The sequence below is a fragment of the Brassica rapa genome, chromosome A04, assembly GCF_000309985.2.
Source record: "Brassica rapa cultivar Chiifu-401-42 chromosome A04, CAAS_Brap_v3.01, whole genome shotgun sequence".
Lineage (NCBI taxonomy): Eukaryota > Viridiplantae > Streptophyta > Magnoliopsida > Brassicales > Brassicaceae > Brassica > Brassica rapa.
The window spans coordinates 7427013-7445924 of NC_024798.2; the positions used below are offsets into that span (position 1 = coordinate 7427013).

An 18912-nucleotide genomic window follows, 5' to 3' on the forward strand; every position below is an offset into this window, starting at 1 on the left:
AGTTGCCCACTTGCAAATCTTTCTCCAAATAAAAGAAGCCCATACGGTGCCTTTCTCCCAACTCCTATCTCATCAACCAAAAGAGAGAGAGAGAGAGAGAGAGAGAGAGAGAGAGAGCAAACTAAAACGAGATCAGAGATGACGCAGATGCTTTCCATACTCCGCCGCAACCTCCAAAACCTTCGTAAGAGCCCACGCGTAGCTGACGAGACTGAGATGGCTTCGACGACACAAGGAGCAGGAGTAGTAGCTCATAACGAAAGACGAGACGGGGCTAACGCCGTTATGATGCGATTCCCTTTCTCGATCATTTCGTGCTTTGCCGTGCCACGTGTCAGCGGGACAGATGGACTATGGATGTCTGGAGATTATGCCAGCGTCTCAGAGGTTAACCATCTCATGGTTAGTGATGGCATGAGATACGCCATTTTAATGTAATAACCCAAGTCCAAACATGTTCGTAGTGTTTCGTTTTTTTTCTTATGTTAACGATACAATTACTTAGCTTCTCGATCCTACATGTGTACAGTATTAAATCTATGAGATGTAGAACACGTTTTAGTTCTTGTATAGATGGATTATTGATGAAGTTTTTGTGTTTGTAGCATAAGTTATGCTTCTAAAATATTTTCCCCACACACTTATTCTTCTTTTTGTTCAACTTTTTCCCACTTATTTTTGCCTACTTTTTTCTTTGCATTATTTTAACCAATCATGAAATACATCTTTCTTTATTTTTCGTACACATTTCTTACTTTTTCCTTCCTAATTAATTCTTAAAATAACATAATTCGTTCGCTCTTAAAAATTTAAATTAAATTAAATTTGCTTCCCTTCACTTTTAGCTCTATAATATTTATTTGAATTTTTCAAATCGCAATCGAAAATATAGAAACTAAGAAAGTGACAGCAGTGTGATATATATTGCCATTTAATAATGTTTCTTTTTCAGTTTTAAGTTTCATCAACTAATACTCGTCCTGGTTGTTTTGTTATGTGGACGCCAAAATTATCAGATGGACTTCTAAATTATTAATAGGTGTTCTAATTTATCGCATAGTGCTTTAGAAAACTAAACCATAAACTCGAATTTTAACCCTCATTACTTTTTTACCCTCAATTGATTTTGGATTTATTTGTGAAATAACCAAAAAAAAAAAATAGTTTTGTAAAGAGAAGATAAAGAAAATAGGAAAAGAAAAAAAGAGAAAGAATGTGAAATTGGTTAGTTAGTTAATTTTAGGTTTTTGTTTGGTTATTGGGTGCAAATTCCCATTAATTTTCATATACTAGGTGCCTCGCAACCCTCAGATAAGAAATAACAAGTAACAAATCATTTGTCTCCTTAATAAATAATCATTCTGTGATATAACAAATTAAGTCCCACATTGGAGAATTAGACAAGGAGTGTCTAATATATAAAGAGATGTCCAATTCTAATAGTACGAGACCTTTTGGGATGAAAACCAAAAGCAAATCCATGCGGGCTTGCCAATTAGGCCCAAAGTGGACAATATCGTACTAATCGGATAATATAGAGTTGGACACGGGATTTCACAATCCCAACAATTGGTATCAGAGCGCAGTTGACGAGAAATCTGCAAGAAAGACCGAAATACCCTTTGAATGATGAATGAGTGATGAATGAGTATCCTATGAGTTAGGAATGAGAGGTGTGTAGCAGATATCGGATCAGAAGATCCTGGAAGTCAATTGTGGGACACGAGATGAATGTGATCCTTAGTTTGAAAGGGAGAATGTGATATAACAAATTAAGTCCCACATTGGAGAATTAGACAAGGAGTGTCTAATATATAAAGAGATGTCCAACTCTAATAGTACGAGGCCTTTTGGGATGGAAACCAAAAGCAAATCCATGCGGGCTTGCCAATTAAGCCCAAAGTGGACAATATCGTACTAATCGGATAATATAGAGTTGGACACGGGATTTCACAATCCCAACACATTCATATACTTATATAATATTGTAGTTAATTTGAATTAGTTTAGAAATTTTCTGTGACTTTTTAAAATTCGTAACAATGTCACTTGAAACCATGCAATTACTTTATATCTTTAAATAATCATAAAGTCATACACAGAATTTTTCATTTGATAAGATGTTTTAAAACAACAAATGTCACCCAAAGCTCCAAAACCACATTAGTATATAATAAATATTATTATAAAGAAAAAAGTTTCTTAAATCTTTAAATCAAATTTTACGTTCCATAGTCTGCTGATCGTATTGGTCCAACGATCGAAATAAGAAAAGTTATGGTGCCGACAAAAATAAGAACCGAGTCCACGGTGACCGGTGACGGTACAATTCTTATGGGATTGGTCATGCTACCCCAATTGTATATAACTAAAATAGTAAGGGAAACGGTAAAAAGGAGTTCTAGAACGATAATTGAGATCTTTAAAGGAGATTCGGTTCGACCGGTGATGGAATAGTTTACTAAGTGAACGAATATTTATCTTTATCTTACCTTAGTGGATAGTAGTCAGTAGTCACACTTTCAATTTTGGTCCCCTTTTACCTTTTGTTTTCCTCTCTGTAACATCAATGGAATATGTTCCACAGAAGCTATCTTTATAATCACATGAAATTATCCTTCTTACTGAAATGGATGGTGTACATATGTATTCTACTCTTGATATATCACGACTTCGGTTTTTAGATTCATCAACAACGAATCATCTTTTTCTTACATAATTTCAAAATAGCATAACAAAATTACTTACAAATCATTCTCTTTCAACATATTTTATTAAGTGGAATGTTAAACCAAATTAGATATACCTTGAACAAAATTTAAAATCCATTAAACAAGAACAAAGTACAGCAAGATATATATACACACACATACACACACACATATATATATATATACACATGTATTCGATGCTATCTTATTTGGCAGCTGATAATATGTCATGTCGCTGTAACAAAAAAATCTGACATGTCATCATATGCGATGTGATAAGTATTGTCCTAGATGTAGAGACTCTGATGAGTCAGTAACTCATCCCATTTTTGAGTGTCCACTGACTCTACATGCATGGTCATTATCAATGACATCATCGAGACCAGACATATTTCTAGTACCGAGTGTTTATGCCAATATGAACTTTTTTTTTTTGAAGAAAAAACAATATTGAAGACGCATAGCTGGATAAAAAACCATATGCTTGGATACTTTAGTATTTTTGAAAAGTTCTGAACGATAAACTATTAAAAGGGATAGACGGGGATCCCCTAGAAATGATCAAACATGCGGAGGGAAAGTGCCAAGATTGGTTCTCAGCGAATGAGACTATTCCTATAACATCACATCCATTAAGTAACACTAGTTCACAAGTCATATGCTTGAAGAATATATGTCTGGTGGATGAATCTTGGAATCTCACCTCTCGATTCAGTGGATGCGGATGAGTTTGGAAAGACATTTCTGGACAAATCCAATTAATGGGAACATGGAAAATAAGACGACATGAGTCAGCTTTGCATTCAGAATTAGAAACTCTGACATGGGCGATGGAGAGTATATGCTACGTCATTCAACTTGCCAGAATTTTGCAACAGACTGCATGGACTTGATCAACATGCTTAAAGAACTCCATGCATGACCAAAATTCTCAACATAGCTGGAAGGAGTCTTCAACGGCGTTTCTAAGTATTCAAGATATCCTACATTCCTCGAGGACAAAATGCTATTTCAAATTCTCTAAGCTAGAACTGCAAAAATTTTCCATAGAGAACTTTATTTTGTTGATTGTTCTATTTTGATTTGGTTGCACATACCATACCGCCTTAAGTTTGAGTAATAGAATGGTTGTTTGATGTCAAAAAAAGGAAAGGATAAAAGATAGTAAAAGATTTGAAAACGAGAAAAAAAATTTCACAGAGCTAATACACCTTTAAGTAATACACTGGTGTAAATCAAATAACCAGAAGGGGACATTAGTGCTAATACACCCTAATTTGCTATTTTCATTATAATTACTGCTGAATTTATATAAATACACTTAAACTAAACATTAATTAAAGTAAATGGATATATGCATCCTACCAAAAGCAAGCTTGCATCCTCCCCTATATAGTAACACCATGTTTTTGGTGTGTATGTCTTGGTCCACGTTTCCTTTGTTTTGCTTTTGTTATATCTGAGGCTGACTAAAAAACCACAAAAGGCTGGTTAGAAAATGGAACACCAAAATTTTCTAATGCTGGTTGTGCCAAACATTATTATAGGGATGAACTCTGCATCTTCATAAAAGTATTAATTAAAATCAATCTAAATTTGCATCTTCATTAGAAAGGAGAAGGGTAACAAAGAAATGGGGAGGATACATATTCAATCTAAAATAGTAAATATATAAGGAAAGATGATATAGGAAGATTTTATTCATAACTTGCACACGAAAACCTAAGACTAACTATGACCTCTTAAACTTTTTTTATAGTTGTATTTTCTTTCATTAGGCTCAAGACTTTATAACTTTTGACAGTCTAACTTTTGAACGTCTAACTTTATAATTTCCAGAGTTAGGGTTCAAATAATTAGAAGCTCTGACATGGGCGATGGAGAGTATATGCTACGTCATTCAACTTGTCAGAATTTTGCAACAGATTGTTTGGACTTGATCACCATGCTTAAAGAACTCCATGCATGACCAAAATTCTCAACATAGCTGGAAGGAGTCTTCAACGGCGTTTCTAAGAATTCAAGATATCCTACATTCCTCGAGACAAAATGCTATTTCAAATTCTCTAGCTAGAACTGCAAAAATTTTCCATAGAGAACTTTATTTTGTTGATTGTTCTATTTTGATTTGGTTGCACATACCATACCGCCTTAAGTTTGAGTAATAGAATGGTCGTTTGATGTCAAAAAAAAGGAAAGGATAAAAGATAGTAAAAGATTTGAAAATGAGAAAAAAAATTTCACAGAGCTAATACACCTTTAAGTAATACATTGGTGTAAATCAAATAACCAGCAGGGGACATTAGTGCTAATACACCCTAATTTGCTATTTTCATTATAATTACTGCTGAATTTATATAAATACACTTAAACTAAACATTAGTTAAAGTAAATGGATATATGCATCCTACCAAAAGCAAGCTTGCATCCGCCCCTATATAGTAACACCATGTTTTTGGTGTGTATGTCTTGGTCCACGTTTCCTTTGTTTTGCTTTTGTTATATCCGAGGCTGACCCAAAAATCACAAAAGGCTGGTTAGAAAATGGAACTCCAAAATTTTCTAATGCTGGTTGTGCCAAACATTATTATAGGGATGAACTCTGCATCTTCATAAAAGTATTAATTAATATCAATCTAAATTTGCATCTTCATTAGAAAGGAGAAGGGTGGCAAAGAAATGGGGAGGAGACATATTCGATCTAAAAGAGTAAATATATAAGGAATGATGATATATGAAGATTTTATTTACAACTTGCACACGAAAATCTAAGTCTAAATATGACCTCTTAAACTTTTTTATAGTTGTATTTTTTTTCATTAGGCTCAAGACTTTATAACTTTTGACAGTCTAACTTTATAATTTCCAGAGTTAGGGTTTTCATCAACTTTTTTTTAAACTAGGTGTTTGGCCCGCACATGCGGGCATGATCATTTTACGAAAAATATAAATTTTAAAACTATCATGCTAAATTATTTTTTATATTTTTAGTTACAATTTGTTTTTTGTTTTTTTTGGTCAAATTTTCATCTTCTTGAACATCAGTGGAATCTAATAACTATGAGAAATCACCTATCAATCATCTCACGCAATGAAGTAAACTAAAAAGATAAACTTTCTTCTCTTTCAGTTATTTCTACCACTTCAAACCAGAAACATGAAAGAAACTATCAAAAACAAACTAAAAACACAAAACGAAAATAAATACAAAAAAAAATAAATTAATTAAAAACCAAAATTTTAGGATAGCTTCGTATGAACTTAAAACAGAAGCAAATTGAGATAAGGACAATATTTCCTTAGTTTACGTGATAAATATATACACATATTTATCTTACTGTTTTATAAATTTAGTTTTACAGGTTTATTTGACTGTTTTGAATTATTAGAAGTCTTTGTTTTATTTAGTCTAACGTGTAATTATCAAGTTGCCCAAAAAATACCTATCAAAATAACGTGTAATCAATTATACATAGTTAATTATTAAAATAATTATTTATATATTCATTAAGGGTAATATAGATATTAACCGTTCTAACTTTTAACGTGAAGGTTCCGTTACGAAAAATTACTTTGCAAATAATAGTATAGATCATAACTTATGTTGATTACAAAGGGAACACACTTCACGAGGATGGCGATATTGAAGAACAACATGAAGACAACATCAGTGTTAAGATCGTTCCAGAAGGGAATCATGAACTAGCTAACAATTTGATTGTTCTAACTTATGTTTTTATATCAATACAACTATGAATCTCTTTTAGTCTCTACATTGTTATTTTGATTATGTATTTGTAATGTATCTTTTTTTCGTCTAAAAATTCTTATTCAATACTTTCTATCAAAGATAATAACATTAAATTTGATATGATATTTTGCATCAAGAAAGCCAAAATAAGCTCTTGATCAACAATTTAACCAGTTAGAAAATATGATGTGACAAATACACTACAAAAGAAATCAATGATGAAGTCCATAACAAAATTTGGTTGAATGTTTCCAATAATCTTGTTCCATGCTTTAACAATCGAAGTACTTTCCCGTGTCACAACGGGCTCAAGTCATCTTCATTGCCTACACATTAAAAGTTCTTCAAATAAAGATAGATTGGTTAAACCTATTCTGGAAATAAGAAAAGATGATATATGAATATTTCATTCACAACTTGCACACGAAAACCTAAGACTAACTATGACCTCTAAAACTTTTCTATAGTTGTATTTTCTTTCATTAGGCTTACGACTTAATAACTTATGACAGTCTAACTTTATTATTTTCTAGAGTTAGGGTTTTCTTCAACTTTTATTTTAAATCATAACTTATGTTGATTGCAAGGGGAACACACTTCACCACGATGATGATACTGAAGAACATCATGAAGACAACACCAGTGTTAAGATGGTTTCAGAAGGGAATCATGAACCAGCTAAGCATTTGATTGTTCTGACTCATGTTTTTGTATCAATACAACTATGAATCTCTTCTAGTCTCTACATTATTATTTTGATTATGATGGTGTAATTTATCTCTTTTTTTCTAAATATTTTTATTCAATATTGTCTATCAAAGATGATAATATTAAATTTGATATGATATATTGCATCAAGAAAGCCACAATAAGCTCTTAATCAACAATTTAACAAGTTATAAAATATAATGTGATAAATACGACTACAAGAAATCAATGATGAAGTTAAGAACACGAAATTTGGTTGAATGTTGCCAATAATCTTTGTTCTTTTTTGCTGACGGCTAATTTTTTTTAGATTTATCTCTTAAGTTGAAGGTTTTTACTAATTGTTACTTTTTTAAAGGAGAAATTTGAACCGACATGGAATTTCAATTATTGTTAGCTTGATATGAAATGCCTTTAAGGCTTTACTAGATTTTTTAACCGCGCTACGCGCGGATAAGATATTATATGTATTTCTCAATTCTAAAAAATAATGTATAATATTGTATTATATTATTTAAAAAATATAAAATAAGACCACATAATATAAATATATTTTTTATATTTTCTTTGTGAAAATCATTATGTTGTTTGATTGTTGTACTTAATTCACATATTTGCATAGATATTTGTGATAGATGAATAACTATATTTTTATTATCAGTAAATAATATATATTTATTATATAATATAAGAAAAATAGAATTATTTACTTTTTAACAAACTTGTCTCATGTTGGGGACTCGTATATAGACATATCATATTCGAATGAAACATTTTTACACTTATCAATCTTCTTAACAATCAAGAAACAAATCTGAATATCAAAACAATATCTCATACGATCTCTTTGTGGAATAACTGCTCTGAAGAAATTGAATTTATGCATCAAAAATGACTGGAAATGGATGTACATATGTGTTATCTAAGTCAGCTTTACAAAAAACTATTTATTGTTCATATATCATTTATGTCCATCCTATTTTTTGTCCATCATTTCTTAAACATCTTGAAATAAGTAATGCTAATTAATAATAAACTTTTTACTCACAAAATAAAAATCAAATTTGTCTAATTATCTCTTAATTTGTCTAACTGATATATGTATTTCTCAATTCTAAAAAAATAATGTATAATATTGTATTACATTATTTAAAGAATATAAAATATGACTACATAACATAAATATATTTTTTAAATTTTCTTTGTGGAAATCATTATGTTGTTTGATTATTGTACTTGATTCACATATTTGCATAGATATTTGTGATAGATGAATAACTATATTTTTATTATCAGTAAATAATATATATTGATTATATAATATAAGAAAAATAAAATTATTTACTTTTTAAACAAACTTGTCTCATGTTGGGGACTCAGTTATAGACATATCATATTCGAAAGAGACATTTTTACAGTTATCAATCTTCTTAACATTGAAAAAACAAATCTACATATCAAAACAATATCTCATACGATCTATTTGTGGAATAACTACTCTGAAGAAATTGAATTTAAGCATCAAAAAGGACTGGAAATGGATGTGCGGATATGTTATCTAAGTCTGCTTCACAAAGTACTATTTATAGTTCATATATCATTAATGTCCATCCTATTTTTTTGTCCACCATTTCTTAAACATCTTGAAATAACTGATGCTAATTAATAATAAACTTTTTGCTGGAAAAAAATCAAATTTGTCTAATTATCGCTTAAGTATTTTATTAATATGGTCTAAGAAGCTTTTAAGTGATATCATAGTTTAATTTATTAATTTTTTTGTTAATTTTTAGAGGTTTTTGTATTTAAGATTTTTTTCCATATTAAGCTTCTATTGCTCACATAATTGATATATATATATATATATATATATATATCATAAAAATTACCATCAAATCAGTTTTACTTATTTATTATTTTGTTTTAACGAAAATACACTTTTAAAAAAATTTAATTTAAAATAAAATTATATATTAATTTGCTGTACTTAAAAAGTTTTCATATGAATCGGGGAAAGCAAACTTATGTTGTTATATTATATTTATTTTGTGTATATAGAATCTATATACAATGCTAGTGTAATAAAGAAAGAACATTATTTTTTGTAACTTCAAAAAAGATACATTATTACAATTTGAAATGAATCAAATTTGAATAAAATGGTAATTAAATATTTGTAAATCTAATTGTTTAGTTGGATTCTCATGAAAAAAAAATCGATTGGTTAAACAAATGTTTCAAAATTTGTTGTGGTATTGTTTTGTCTATAAATTATAAAATTTATTGAATTAATATATTTAATTATTGCATCCTTAAATAATATTTTATTAAGACATTAGAAAAATATGTTTTGAGTTGTTTTGTCAAATTGTACAAAAATCTATGCTTTTTCATATTTGTAACTTCAAAAAGATACATTATGACAATTTTAAATTAATCAAAATTGAATAAAATGGTAATTAAATATTTGTAAATCTAATTTTTTTTTATCTTGTTTAGTTGGATTCTCATGAAAAAAAATCGATAGGTTAAACAAATGTTTCAAAATTTGTTGTGTTATTGTTTTGTCTATAAATTACAAAATTTATTGAATTAATATATTTAATTATTACACCCTTAAATAATATTTTATTAAGACATTAGAGAAGTATGTTTTGAGTTGTTTTGTCAAAATTTTACAAAAATCTATGCTTTTTCATATTTGTCACGAAAATTTATATGTTAAACTTACTTTTACAAAATTCTTAACTTTGTCACGAAAACAAAAATCTATGCTTTTTCATATTTGTCAACGTTCTCACACTTTCTAAGAATATATTAACTTAGTCACTTACTTATTGTTTTTTTACAAAACAAAGTATCGGAGTCTTGAAAGTTGAATTCATATTATTGTAAATGTACATAAAAGTTTGTGATTATATACTTAGTGGTTCTTGTATATGTGTCCAAGAAAGTGTCAATGGCTTAGTGGTAACTGTACTATATATATATCATACCAACCAAGGTTCGATTCTCACCTTCGCATTGTTTTTTTATTTTTTACGAATAATAAATGAGATGACATGGCAATTTCGGGTTCTCTGATTGGTTGATTTTTTTATCCTATGTGGACACCCTCTCCATGGCTTATATCCTCCTTTTAGTATAGTATAGATTTCTTGGTTCCAAAATAAACCGCAACAATAAACACTCAAGTACTATAATATCAAAACGTTATTCAAGTACAAAGTATACATGAAGCATAGAACAACTACAAAACACACATATAAATGATTAGTTACACAGTAAATTAATATACCTCTAATACAATGAATAAAATCATAATACATGCATAAGCCTAAGAGATATCAAACTGAAAAAAAAAATCCAAAAATGGGTAGAAGTAGAACAAACAAGTACTGAAAGAAAAGTGAAACTAGGCGTCTTGGTGATGCTGTCCGGTGGTGCTAGTGGTACCATTGACGCCATTGGAGTACTTGTTTGAAACCGGTGCAGCAACTGTGTTACCTCCACGGTTCTTACGGCGAATAACGATAAACCAAGTAAGTGGCTCAAGAATCACGACGCAGGCACCAAGAAAGATGAGAATTCCAATATAAGCCCATCGCCATTTATCTTCTGGATCCAAGATATCGAATCCTTTAAAGATGTTAATAATGGATAGGATAATTGTTGCGTATCCCACTGTGTGATGGTACACATTCCAGTAGAACCGATACTTGTGGTCTGGCTTTGGCCTTAGAAGCAGAGCAAATACTTGCAGTGTAGCGGATGTGAAAAGCGCTATCCCAAGGTTACGATGGGTTGAGTAAGATGTGCCTGGTGAATCGTTGCCAAGCTTGATACCTGTAGCCCAGCCGGATACACCAATGACGTAGCCGGAGACTTGGAAGACGATATGGAGGTAGAACCAGGTTGGGGCGGTGAAGACTTTCATGTACCGAGCCATCATTGCTCCCATCGGCAATAGCACTCCCCAGCTGACCGCATTTAGTATTCCGTGTGTCTGTTATGTCAATTAGTTATTAACAGTTAGTTTTGGAGATAAATTTCATATTTCAGAAATGAAAAGAAAAATAAGGGAAGTAATTGAAAATTACGGGTTTCTAGCAAATAACACATTTTATATGTTAATTTATACAAAATCATTTTTAGTTTTGTCTAATTTCGTCAATTAAAATAGCTCAGAATGTTCAATGGTTGTCGACAAAGAATAAAAGTTGTTTTAAAGACTTGTGAGAGATAAACAAGGACCCGTAACTGAATTTTCATGAATTCTAGAAATATGCCTTGTCTTTTTTTTTTTTTGCATCGTTTAATTCTAGAAACAAGTCTTCAATTATTATTTTGATCATGGAAACTTTTTTCTTGGGGGGGGGGGGGGTGGGGGTGGGGGTTTGGTGGTAAAATGTTAAATAATAGCAGACACTTGGAAAGCGAAGACAGATATTTTTCGGTGAAAGTGAAACCCGTGACGAGAAGTCCAACTTCTTTTTCAACGGAAATCTAGCAAATGCGTCGTTGATATTTGACTGATAAAAGAAATAAATTAATAATTAAATTTAATGTTTAGCTTAAAATACGCCATCATTTCATTATCTTGAGTGTTTGGTTTGTTGACAAACACGTCAATTTGTCTTATATAAGTATTTATTAAATTTAAAACTCGTCTCCTACACTCAAAATATTATTCGCACAATTATCATATGTTAGGTATTTTTAATAGGCTATTTCAAAATATCAACAAAATTTGTTTACCATCGAAACGGTATAAAAAATTTAAAGTTTCTTATAAATTATTTTATTGGATGTCTCTAAGGACATATTTTGTAGAAATCATTTAAATTTAGAAGAAAAAAGAAATAATTTAAATAATATTGAATAAAATGGTAAGATTAAATTATTTAATTTTACGAATCCTTTATATAAAACCCTTTTTTTTAACAAACCTTTATATAAAAACCTAAATGTATTGTTTATGTTGTAACTTTCCCCAAAATGGTAAATACATTTGGAACAAAACCTTACGGGATTTTTTGTCATATGTTGATCAACTTAGGTGTTCTAAAACTATATTTTGGTATCATTCATATAAATTTAAATATTTGGTTCGTTGTTATTGTTAATTTATCCGTGCGATTATCATTTTTTTGGGATCAAAATCCGTGCGATTATCAATCAAACAAGCGAACTGATAAAGTGAAGCCAAAGAGAAAGAAAGTTGAACTTACATTTCTCCTCCTCAGCCTGTTACCAGAACCTCCACCACTAGCCGATGACTGACCTGTCCTGAAATCGATCCTGCCTATCGATCTGATATTGTCTCCCGTTGTTTGATGAATCTGAGGAACACCATTAGCGACCGGACCTTCTTGCCAAACCTGGTTGGTCATGACCAAATTGGCCGGTAACTCAAGAGTCGCAAAAATGGTAGCCTCTCCGTTGACCAGAGTCGCGGAGACGAGGCTGACCCCAAAGCTAAGGCTTCCAGGTGATAGCTGGGTGCTGAAATCATCGACCGAAGAGGTATATGCTTGGAATTGTCCACTAGAATTGGTGAATGCGACGAGAGCTTGCGTCCCCACCATCCGAGCCCCGCTTGGGTTAAGTCCCCAAGCAATCCATGAAGAAGAGGAAGTTCCCGGGTGGCGATAGGCAATTGAAACGGTATTGTTTTGGCCGTTGTAGTTCCAGTGAAGGAACGAACCAAGGGCCGAGAGGGGAGTGCAAGAGGTGAAAGCGATGTTATTGGCGAACCTGTGGGTATCACAACCTGATTGGCCGTTCACATTTAAGACAAGGAGTATTGTCCAAACAGCAAACAGAGATACCTTTGCAGACTTTGTTCGATCCATTTATTTCTCTCTATGTTCTTGACTTTTGTGTTCTGTTTCGAAAGTTGGATGAGAGATTTGGGGAGTTCGGGGGTTCTTAAGATACTTTATAGAAATGTATAACGCGGATACTTTTTTCAAGTCTACGGAAGTCGGAAGCCGTTTTTTGTTGACTAACGATTACTTTCCCTTCTGTTTACTTTCTCTTTCTTTTTTTTTCAATTGTGGCGTAAGAAAAACATCACAGTTTGTCATAATTTCAGGGTTTTGTTTCTTTTATTTTTTATCCTTTTTTATCAAATGATAATTATTAGATGATTTAAGTTGATGATTATAGTTGGAGCCTAAATTTGAACTTCCATAATAGTTAATATGAAATATATTGGAGGTTATAGAAAGAATAAACATGGTTGACGTCTCCTTTGGTTCTCAAAGAAAAGGAAAAGGAGAAATGCTAAACAGTTTTTCATTAATAAACAGAACTGCGGATTAGGTAGATTAGTTGGAAATTATCGTCAAATTTACACCCACGTTCCTCGGTTCTGATTTCCTGGAGCATTATTTATATAAATAAATCACAAGATATCATGATGAATTTTTTTGTAATTTCTTTATAAGAACTATTGCTCGTTGGTTTTCAGAAAATGATAGTCAAACGTGTCTTAATACTCCACGGCTCAAGCGTTCACATGTGGTCTTTGTAATTCCTTTTTTACCGAGTGTTAAACGATACCATACCGTTAGACTAGAAAAGGATTAGATGATCTATCTATCTTGTTAAAATAGTACATTTATAAATTAACTTTTAATTTTTTAATTTATTTACATTTCAATGTCACTGAAGTAATAAATTTATCAACTTTTTAATGTTCTTATCTTTTATAATTTAATGAATACATTTTTCCAAAATGAATTACAACAAATTATGTGCTATTTATTTAAGGAATAATTCCTATAATCAAGTTAAATAATAAATTACACTTAATCAATACTAAAAATGTAACAAAATGTTCATTATACGGAGTGGTTATTTTTTTATTTTGGTACATTAACTATGTCTAAAAAAACATAAAAAATGTTATAAAAATACATAATATAAAACACACAAAATTATAAATAATATATATTCGATTATATACAGCCACAGAAAGAGCGACTTGGTGTTTTCACTCGAGTGCAAGTCCCTTTGGACCAGAGGCACAATCAGTCTATCTCGTATCAGGATAATGGATCGCAACCTCGTTATGGTAATGAGATAAGCCATGGCAGGTACAACCAATCTCGCACCTCTAGATATGATTCTAGCGAAAGGAAGTATGATGAAGACAACAACTATCGTCGCTCTCATTCTGATAGGATCATGCGTAGACGGGACGATCACTCGAGGAGTAATAGATATGGTGGCTCACGCGTTGGTACAGGTCCATATGACCGAAAGCCCGCACAAACTTGGAAACAGAAATCTCTAGGTGATCAGAGAGGATATCGTGTGGAGCCGGCCATTGCTAGCCAAGACATTGTTCCATATGAACATTCGGAGCGCACGGGAAGCGATGGCAAGCAGGTTTCTCAGGAAATGCGACCACCAGAGGCGACGGTAACAAGAAGACTGGCCAGTACCATTGTTACACCATCTCGGGTCGATATCCCTATGGAAGGGAATGTTACTAAACGTGTAAAAGAAGCTACTCGGGCGCTTTCATTTCCTGCCTTAAGTGATCAGGAACTACAAGATGGAATTGGGGATAAGCAGATCATAGGAGCCCTGAGTGACATGGAGATTGCTGACCCGCATGATGGCGAGATGATGGAGTGTGACGTGCATGATGATGATCTCTTAGGTCAGGAACTTACGGAGATGGAAAGTTCGGCTTCTCGTCAAGCTTCAGTCAAGATAGGACGATCGGATGACAAAACGTATAGGAGCAGGCGGAGTGGTGCAAAAACAAATGTCTCTTTGGGCATTACGAGTAGGAAATTCGAGATCCTTCGTCGGGGATCTCCAAGGAAGCGTTCGACATCATCTCATGTTGACGCAGGAAAAACAAGGCGTCACCACGGCTCAAGAAAGCTGAGAGATGGTTCGTCAACAAGTGATGGTTTGATGGGTTCCAAAAATCCATCCCACGATCAGATATGAGGACACTCAGTTGGAACTGTTGAGGGATTGGAAACGACCTCACAGTTCGACGCCTTACAGAGATGTGTCAGAAGCATCGCCCAGGACTTGTGTTCCTTTCTGAAACGAAGAACAGACGGCCGCTGTTGCAAAACATTCAGGCTGACTTAGGATTTGATCATTTATTTACTGTTGAGCCACTTGGACTCAGCGGAGGTTTAGCTTTATTTTTTATGGATGAATATCGTGTTAATGTTTTATTTTCGAATAACCGTATGATTGACATTGAGGCAGTCATTGATGGAATAAAAGTCTATATGACATTTGTTTATGGGGACCCTGTACTTGAAAGGCGTGATCAAGTTTGGGAACGTCTTACGCGTTTCTCAACAACAAGAAATGGACCTTGGTTCATGATAGGAGATTTTAATGAGATCACATGTCATAATGAGAAAGAAGGAGGGAGACAACGTCCTGATAGTTCATTCCTTCCTTTTAAACAGATGCTTAACGACTGTGGGATGTTAGAGTTTCTTTTCACGGGGGACATGCTCTCCTGGGTAGGGAAGAGAGCAGGAGGATCAACTGTTCGATGTCGCTTAGATAGAGCAGTAGGAAACTCGGATTGGCATGAGAAATTTCCACACTCGACAGTGAAGTATATGAGGCTATGGGGATCGGATCATCGTCCGATTCTTGCAGACATCCTCATAAAGCCAACGAGGAGATCAAGGAAATTTAAGTTTGATAAAAGATGGCTGGATAATGAGGAGCTAAGGCAAATTATTCTTGAGGGATGGAAATCTCCTGATCTTCCTCCTCATGCGACTATTATGGAACATATTTCCAGTTGCAGGAAAGCCTTGAGTGATTGGCGGAGACAACATAATGTTAACTCGGCTAAATTGGTGGAGGAGCTTAAGGAAAAGGTGGAGGGGCTGTACGCTGATGATAACGCTACAACAGAGCAAATCGCAGCAGCATTAAAGGAACTCTCTGATGCTCTTAAAGCAGAAGAATTGTTCTGGAAACAAAAGAGTCGGGTGTTTTGGCTGAGAGAAGGGGACAAAAATACGAAATTTTTTCATGCCTTGACAAAGCAAAGAAGAGCAAGGAATAAGATCACACAGCTCCTAGATGAGAATGGAAACGCAGTTGAGGATGAAGAGGGACTAGTAGTCATTGCTACTAGTTATTTTAGACAGATATTTGAGTCATCGAATCCAGAGGATATTGAAGATGCACTTTCTCAAGTTTCAACGTCGATCACAGGTGCTATGAATGACAACCTTACAGCCCCGGTCTCTGAATGGGAGATCAAACTGGCGCTCTTTGCTATGCACCCGGAGAAGGCTCCAGGACCAGATGGGATGACTGCGCTTTTCTATCAGAAATTCTGGGATATAGTAAAGGAGGACTTGACTCGTATGGTCAATCAATTCCTTTTTGAAGGGACAGTGACGTCTGGACTGAATGATACAAATATATGTCTCATCCCGAAGACAACGAGGCCGAATGAGATGGCTCAGTTTAGACCCATTAGCTTATGTAACGTCAGCTACAAGATAATCTCTAAGGTCTTATGCCAGAGACTAAAGAAAGTGCTATCAGGATTGATATCAGAGACTCAGTCAGCCTTTGTTGCTGGGAGACAGATCTCTGATAACATTATGATTGCTCAGGAGATGTTCCACGCTCTCAGAACTAAACCTAGTAGACGCAATAAGAGAATGGCCATCAAGACAGACATGAGCAAGGCATATGACAGGATGGAATGGTCCTTTATTGAAGCGGTCATGCGAAAAATGGGGTTCTCAGAGACATGGATCACATGGATAATGCGGTGTATAACGTCGGTGAAATACAAGGTCCTTATGAATGGAGAGCCAAGAGGAAATATTGTTCCAGGTAGAGGTCTACGTCAAGGAGATCCTTTGTCTCCTTTCATTTTTATTCTATGCACGGAAGCGCTCGTTAGCCTTCTTAATCATGCAGAGATCCAAGGAAAGATAACAGGGATGCGCGTCACACGCGCGTGTCCATCGGTATCCCACCTTCTCTTTGCTGATGATAGCCTTTTCTTCTGTAAGGCGGAGCCCCGTGAATGTGAAGAAGTAATGAAAGTAGTCAGGAAATATGGCAAAGCATCTGGACAGTGTATTAATTTTGATAAATCATCCTTACTCTTTGGTAAGCGGATAAATGTGGCTATGAGACAAGAGCTTAAAGATGTGCTTGGAATACAGAACGAGGGTGGAATGGGAACCTATCTGGGTATTCCAGAAGATATAAGTGGATCCAAGTGCAAACTTTTTGCATTTCTAAAGGAGAAGTTGATGCATAGAGTGAATGGATGGACAGGTAGATGGCTTTCGAAAGGAGGGAAGGAAGTGCTGATAAAGTCCATTTTGCTCGCCTTACCAACATACGTGATGTCTACTTTCCTTCTCCCATTGGAGATATGTGAAAATCTTGCTAGTGCCATTGCACAATTCTGGTGGAGTTCAAATCCACCAAAAAGAGGGATACACTGGGCAAAGTGGGAAAAAGTTTGTTTACCAAGAGAGGAGGGTGGGATCGGTTTTCGCATGATCCACGAGTTCAACTTGGCATTACTGGCAAAACAATTATGGAGGCTAGTTCAATTCCCTGATTCTTTGGTTGCACGAGTCTTGAGGGGGAGATACTATAGATTGTCCTCTCCATTGAGAGTAAACACTGTCACCAGCCCATCCTATGTGTGGACGAGCATTTCTGCCGCAAGGAAATTGTTATTACTGGGGATTAGACAGAAGATACATTCAGGGCATGAAGTCAAGGTGTGGGAGGACCCGTGGGTTCCTACAACTCCTGCGAGGCCAGCTATTCCCATAGCACCAGTTATGCACCCGAATATGAGAGTCAGTGATCTTATTGACCAGGCATCGAAGGAATGGGACATTGGCTTATTGGAGAATTATGTCAGTCCTGAGGACATACCTCTCATAAGAAGTTTAGCCATAAGCTCAACTCATCGTCGCGATACTTTTTGTTGGAACTACACGAAGAATGGCCAATACACGGTTAAATCCGGATACTGGCTGGCCCAGAATGTGCTAAAGCCATCGGCTGAGAAGGAAGTTCTAGAGCCAAGTATCACCAAGCTCCAAGCCTTTGCTTGGCAGATAAAGGCACCGAAGAAGATATGTCATCTTATATGGCAACTGTTAACGGGTCATGTGGCAGTAACGAGGAACTTAACAAGACGCAATATGAGGTGTGACAATTACTGTCCGAGATGTGGAGAACTAGAGGAAACAGTAACCCATGCCATTTTTGAATGTCCACCAGCTCTCCAAGTTTGGTCATTATCGTCCACTCCGACAAGCCCAGATATATTTCCCGTATCAAGTGTCTACACGAATATGGACTTTCTGTTTTGGAGGAAGAATAGCATTATTGAGCCAGAACTCGACAGAGATCCTTATCCCTGGATAATATGGTATATTTGGAAGGCTAGGAATGAAAAAATTTTTAGGGGTATAGACAGAGATCCTTTGGAACTAGTTCGACATGCAGAAAGTGAATGCAAAGCCTGGTTTGATGCTAACGAACTGGTGCAACCAGTGGTACAAGATAACAACCCGGTGGCAACCCAAGTCATAAGCTTGGGTAATATCTGCTTATTAGATGGATCTTGGACATCTTCTGCTCAATTCAGTGGATGCGGATGGGTATGGATGGACAGTAATGGGAACATTCAACTTATGGGAACAAGGAACTTCACTCGGCGCGAATCAGCCTTGCATT

At 34.3% G+C, this 18912-nt stretch overlaps 2 protein-coding genes and 1 long non-coding RNA gene across 3 annotated transcripts; 1 reads left to right on the forward strand and 2 right to left on the reverse strand.

Moving 5' to 3' along the window:
• On the forward strand, positions 1-652 carry LOC103849195. Its single transcript, XM_009126011.3, has one exon. The coding sequence runs from the start codon at positions 139-141 to the stop codon at positions 436-438; it is 300 nt and encodes a 99-aa protein (XP_009124259.1). The 5' UTR covers positions 1-138; the 3' UTR covers positions 439-652.
• A 9701-nt stretch (positions 653-10353) lies between these two features.
• Positions 10354-13267, reverse strand: LOC103849194 (cytochrome b561 and DOMON domain-containing protein At5g35735). The gene is made up of 2 exons (XM_009126010.2): positions 12402-13267; positions 10354-11176 (listed from the first exon to the last, which is right to left on the reverse strand). Exons 1-2 carry the CDS (start codon positions 13023-13025, stop codon positions 10586-10588), a joined length of 1215 nt encoding a protein of 404 aa, XP_009124258.1. The 5' UTR covers positions 13026-13267; the 3' UTR covers positions 10354-10585.
• Positions 11572-12395, reverse strand: LOC117133609. Its single transcript, XR_004457536.1, has 2 exons — positions 12120-12395; positions 11572-12089 (listed from the first exon to the last, which is right to left on the reverse strand). It is a non-coding gene; the product is annotated as an uncharacterized LOC117133609 (long non-coding RNA).
• Positions 13268-18912: the final 5645 nt, after the last annotated feature.

Coding starts and splice junctions, on each gene's coding strand:
- LOC103849195 (XM_009126011.3), top strand. CDS start 139: ATGACGCAGATGCTTTCCATACTCCGCCGCAACCTCCAAAACCTTCGT.
- LOC103849194 (XM_009126010.2), bottom strand. CDS start 13,025: ATGGATCGAACAAAGTCTGCAAAGGTATCTCTGTTTGCTGTTTGGACA. Junction 11,177..12,401: donor ACAGGCTGAGGAGGAGAAAT/GTAAGTTCAACT, acceptor TTGACATAACAG/ACACACGGAATACTAAATGC.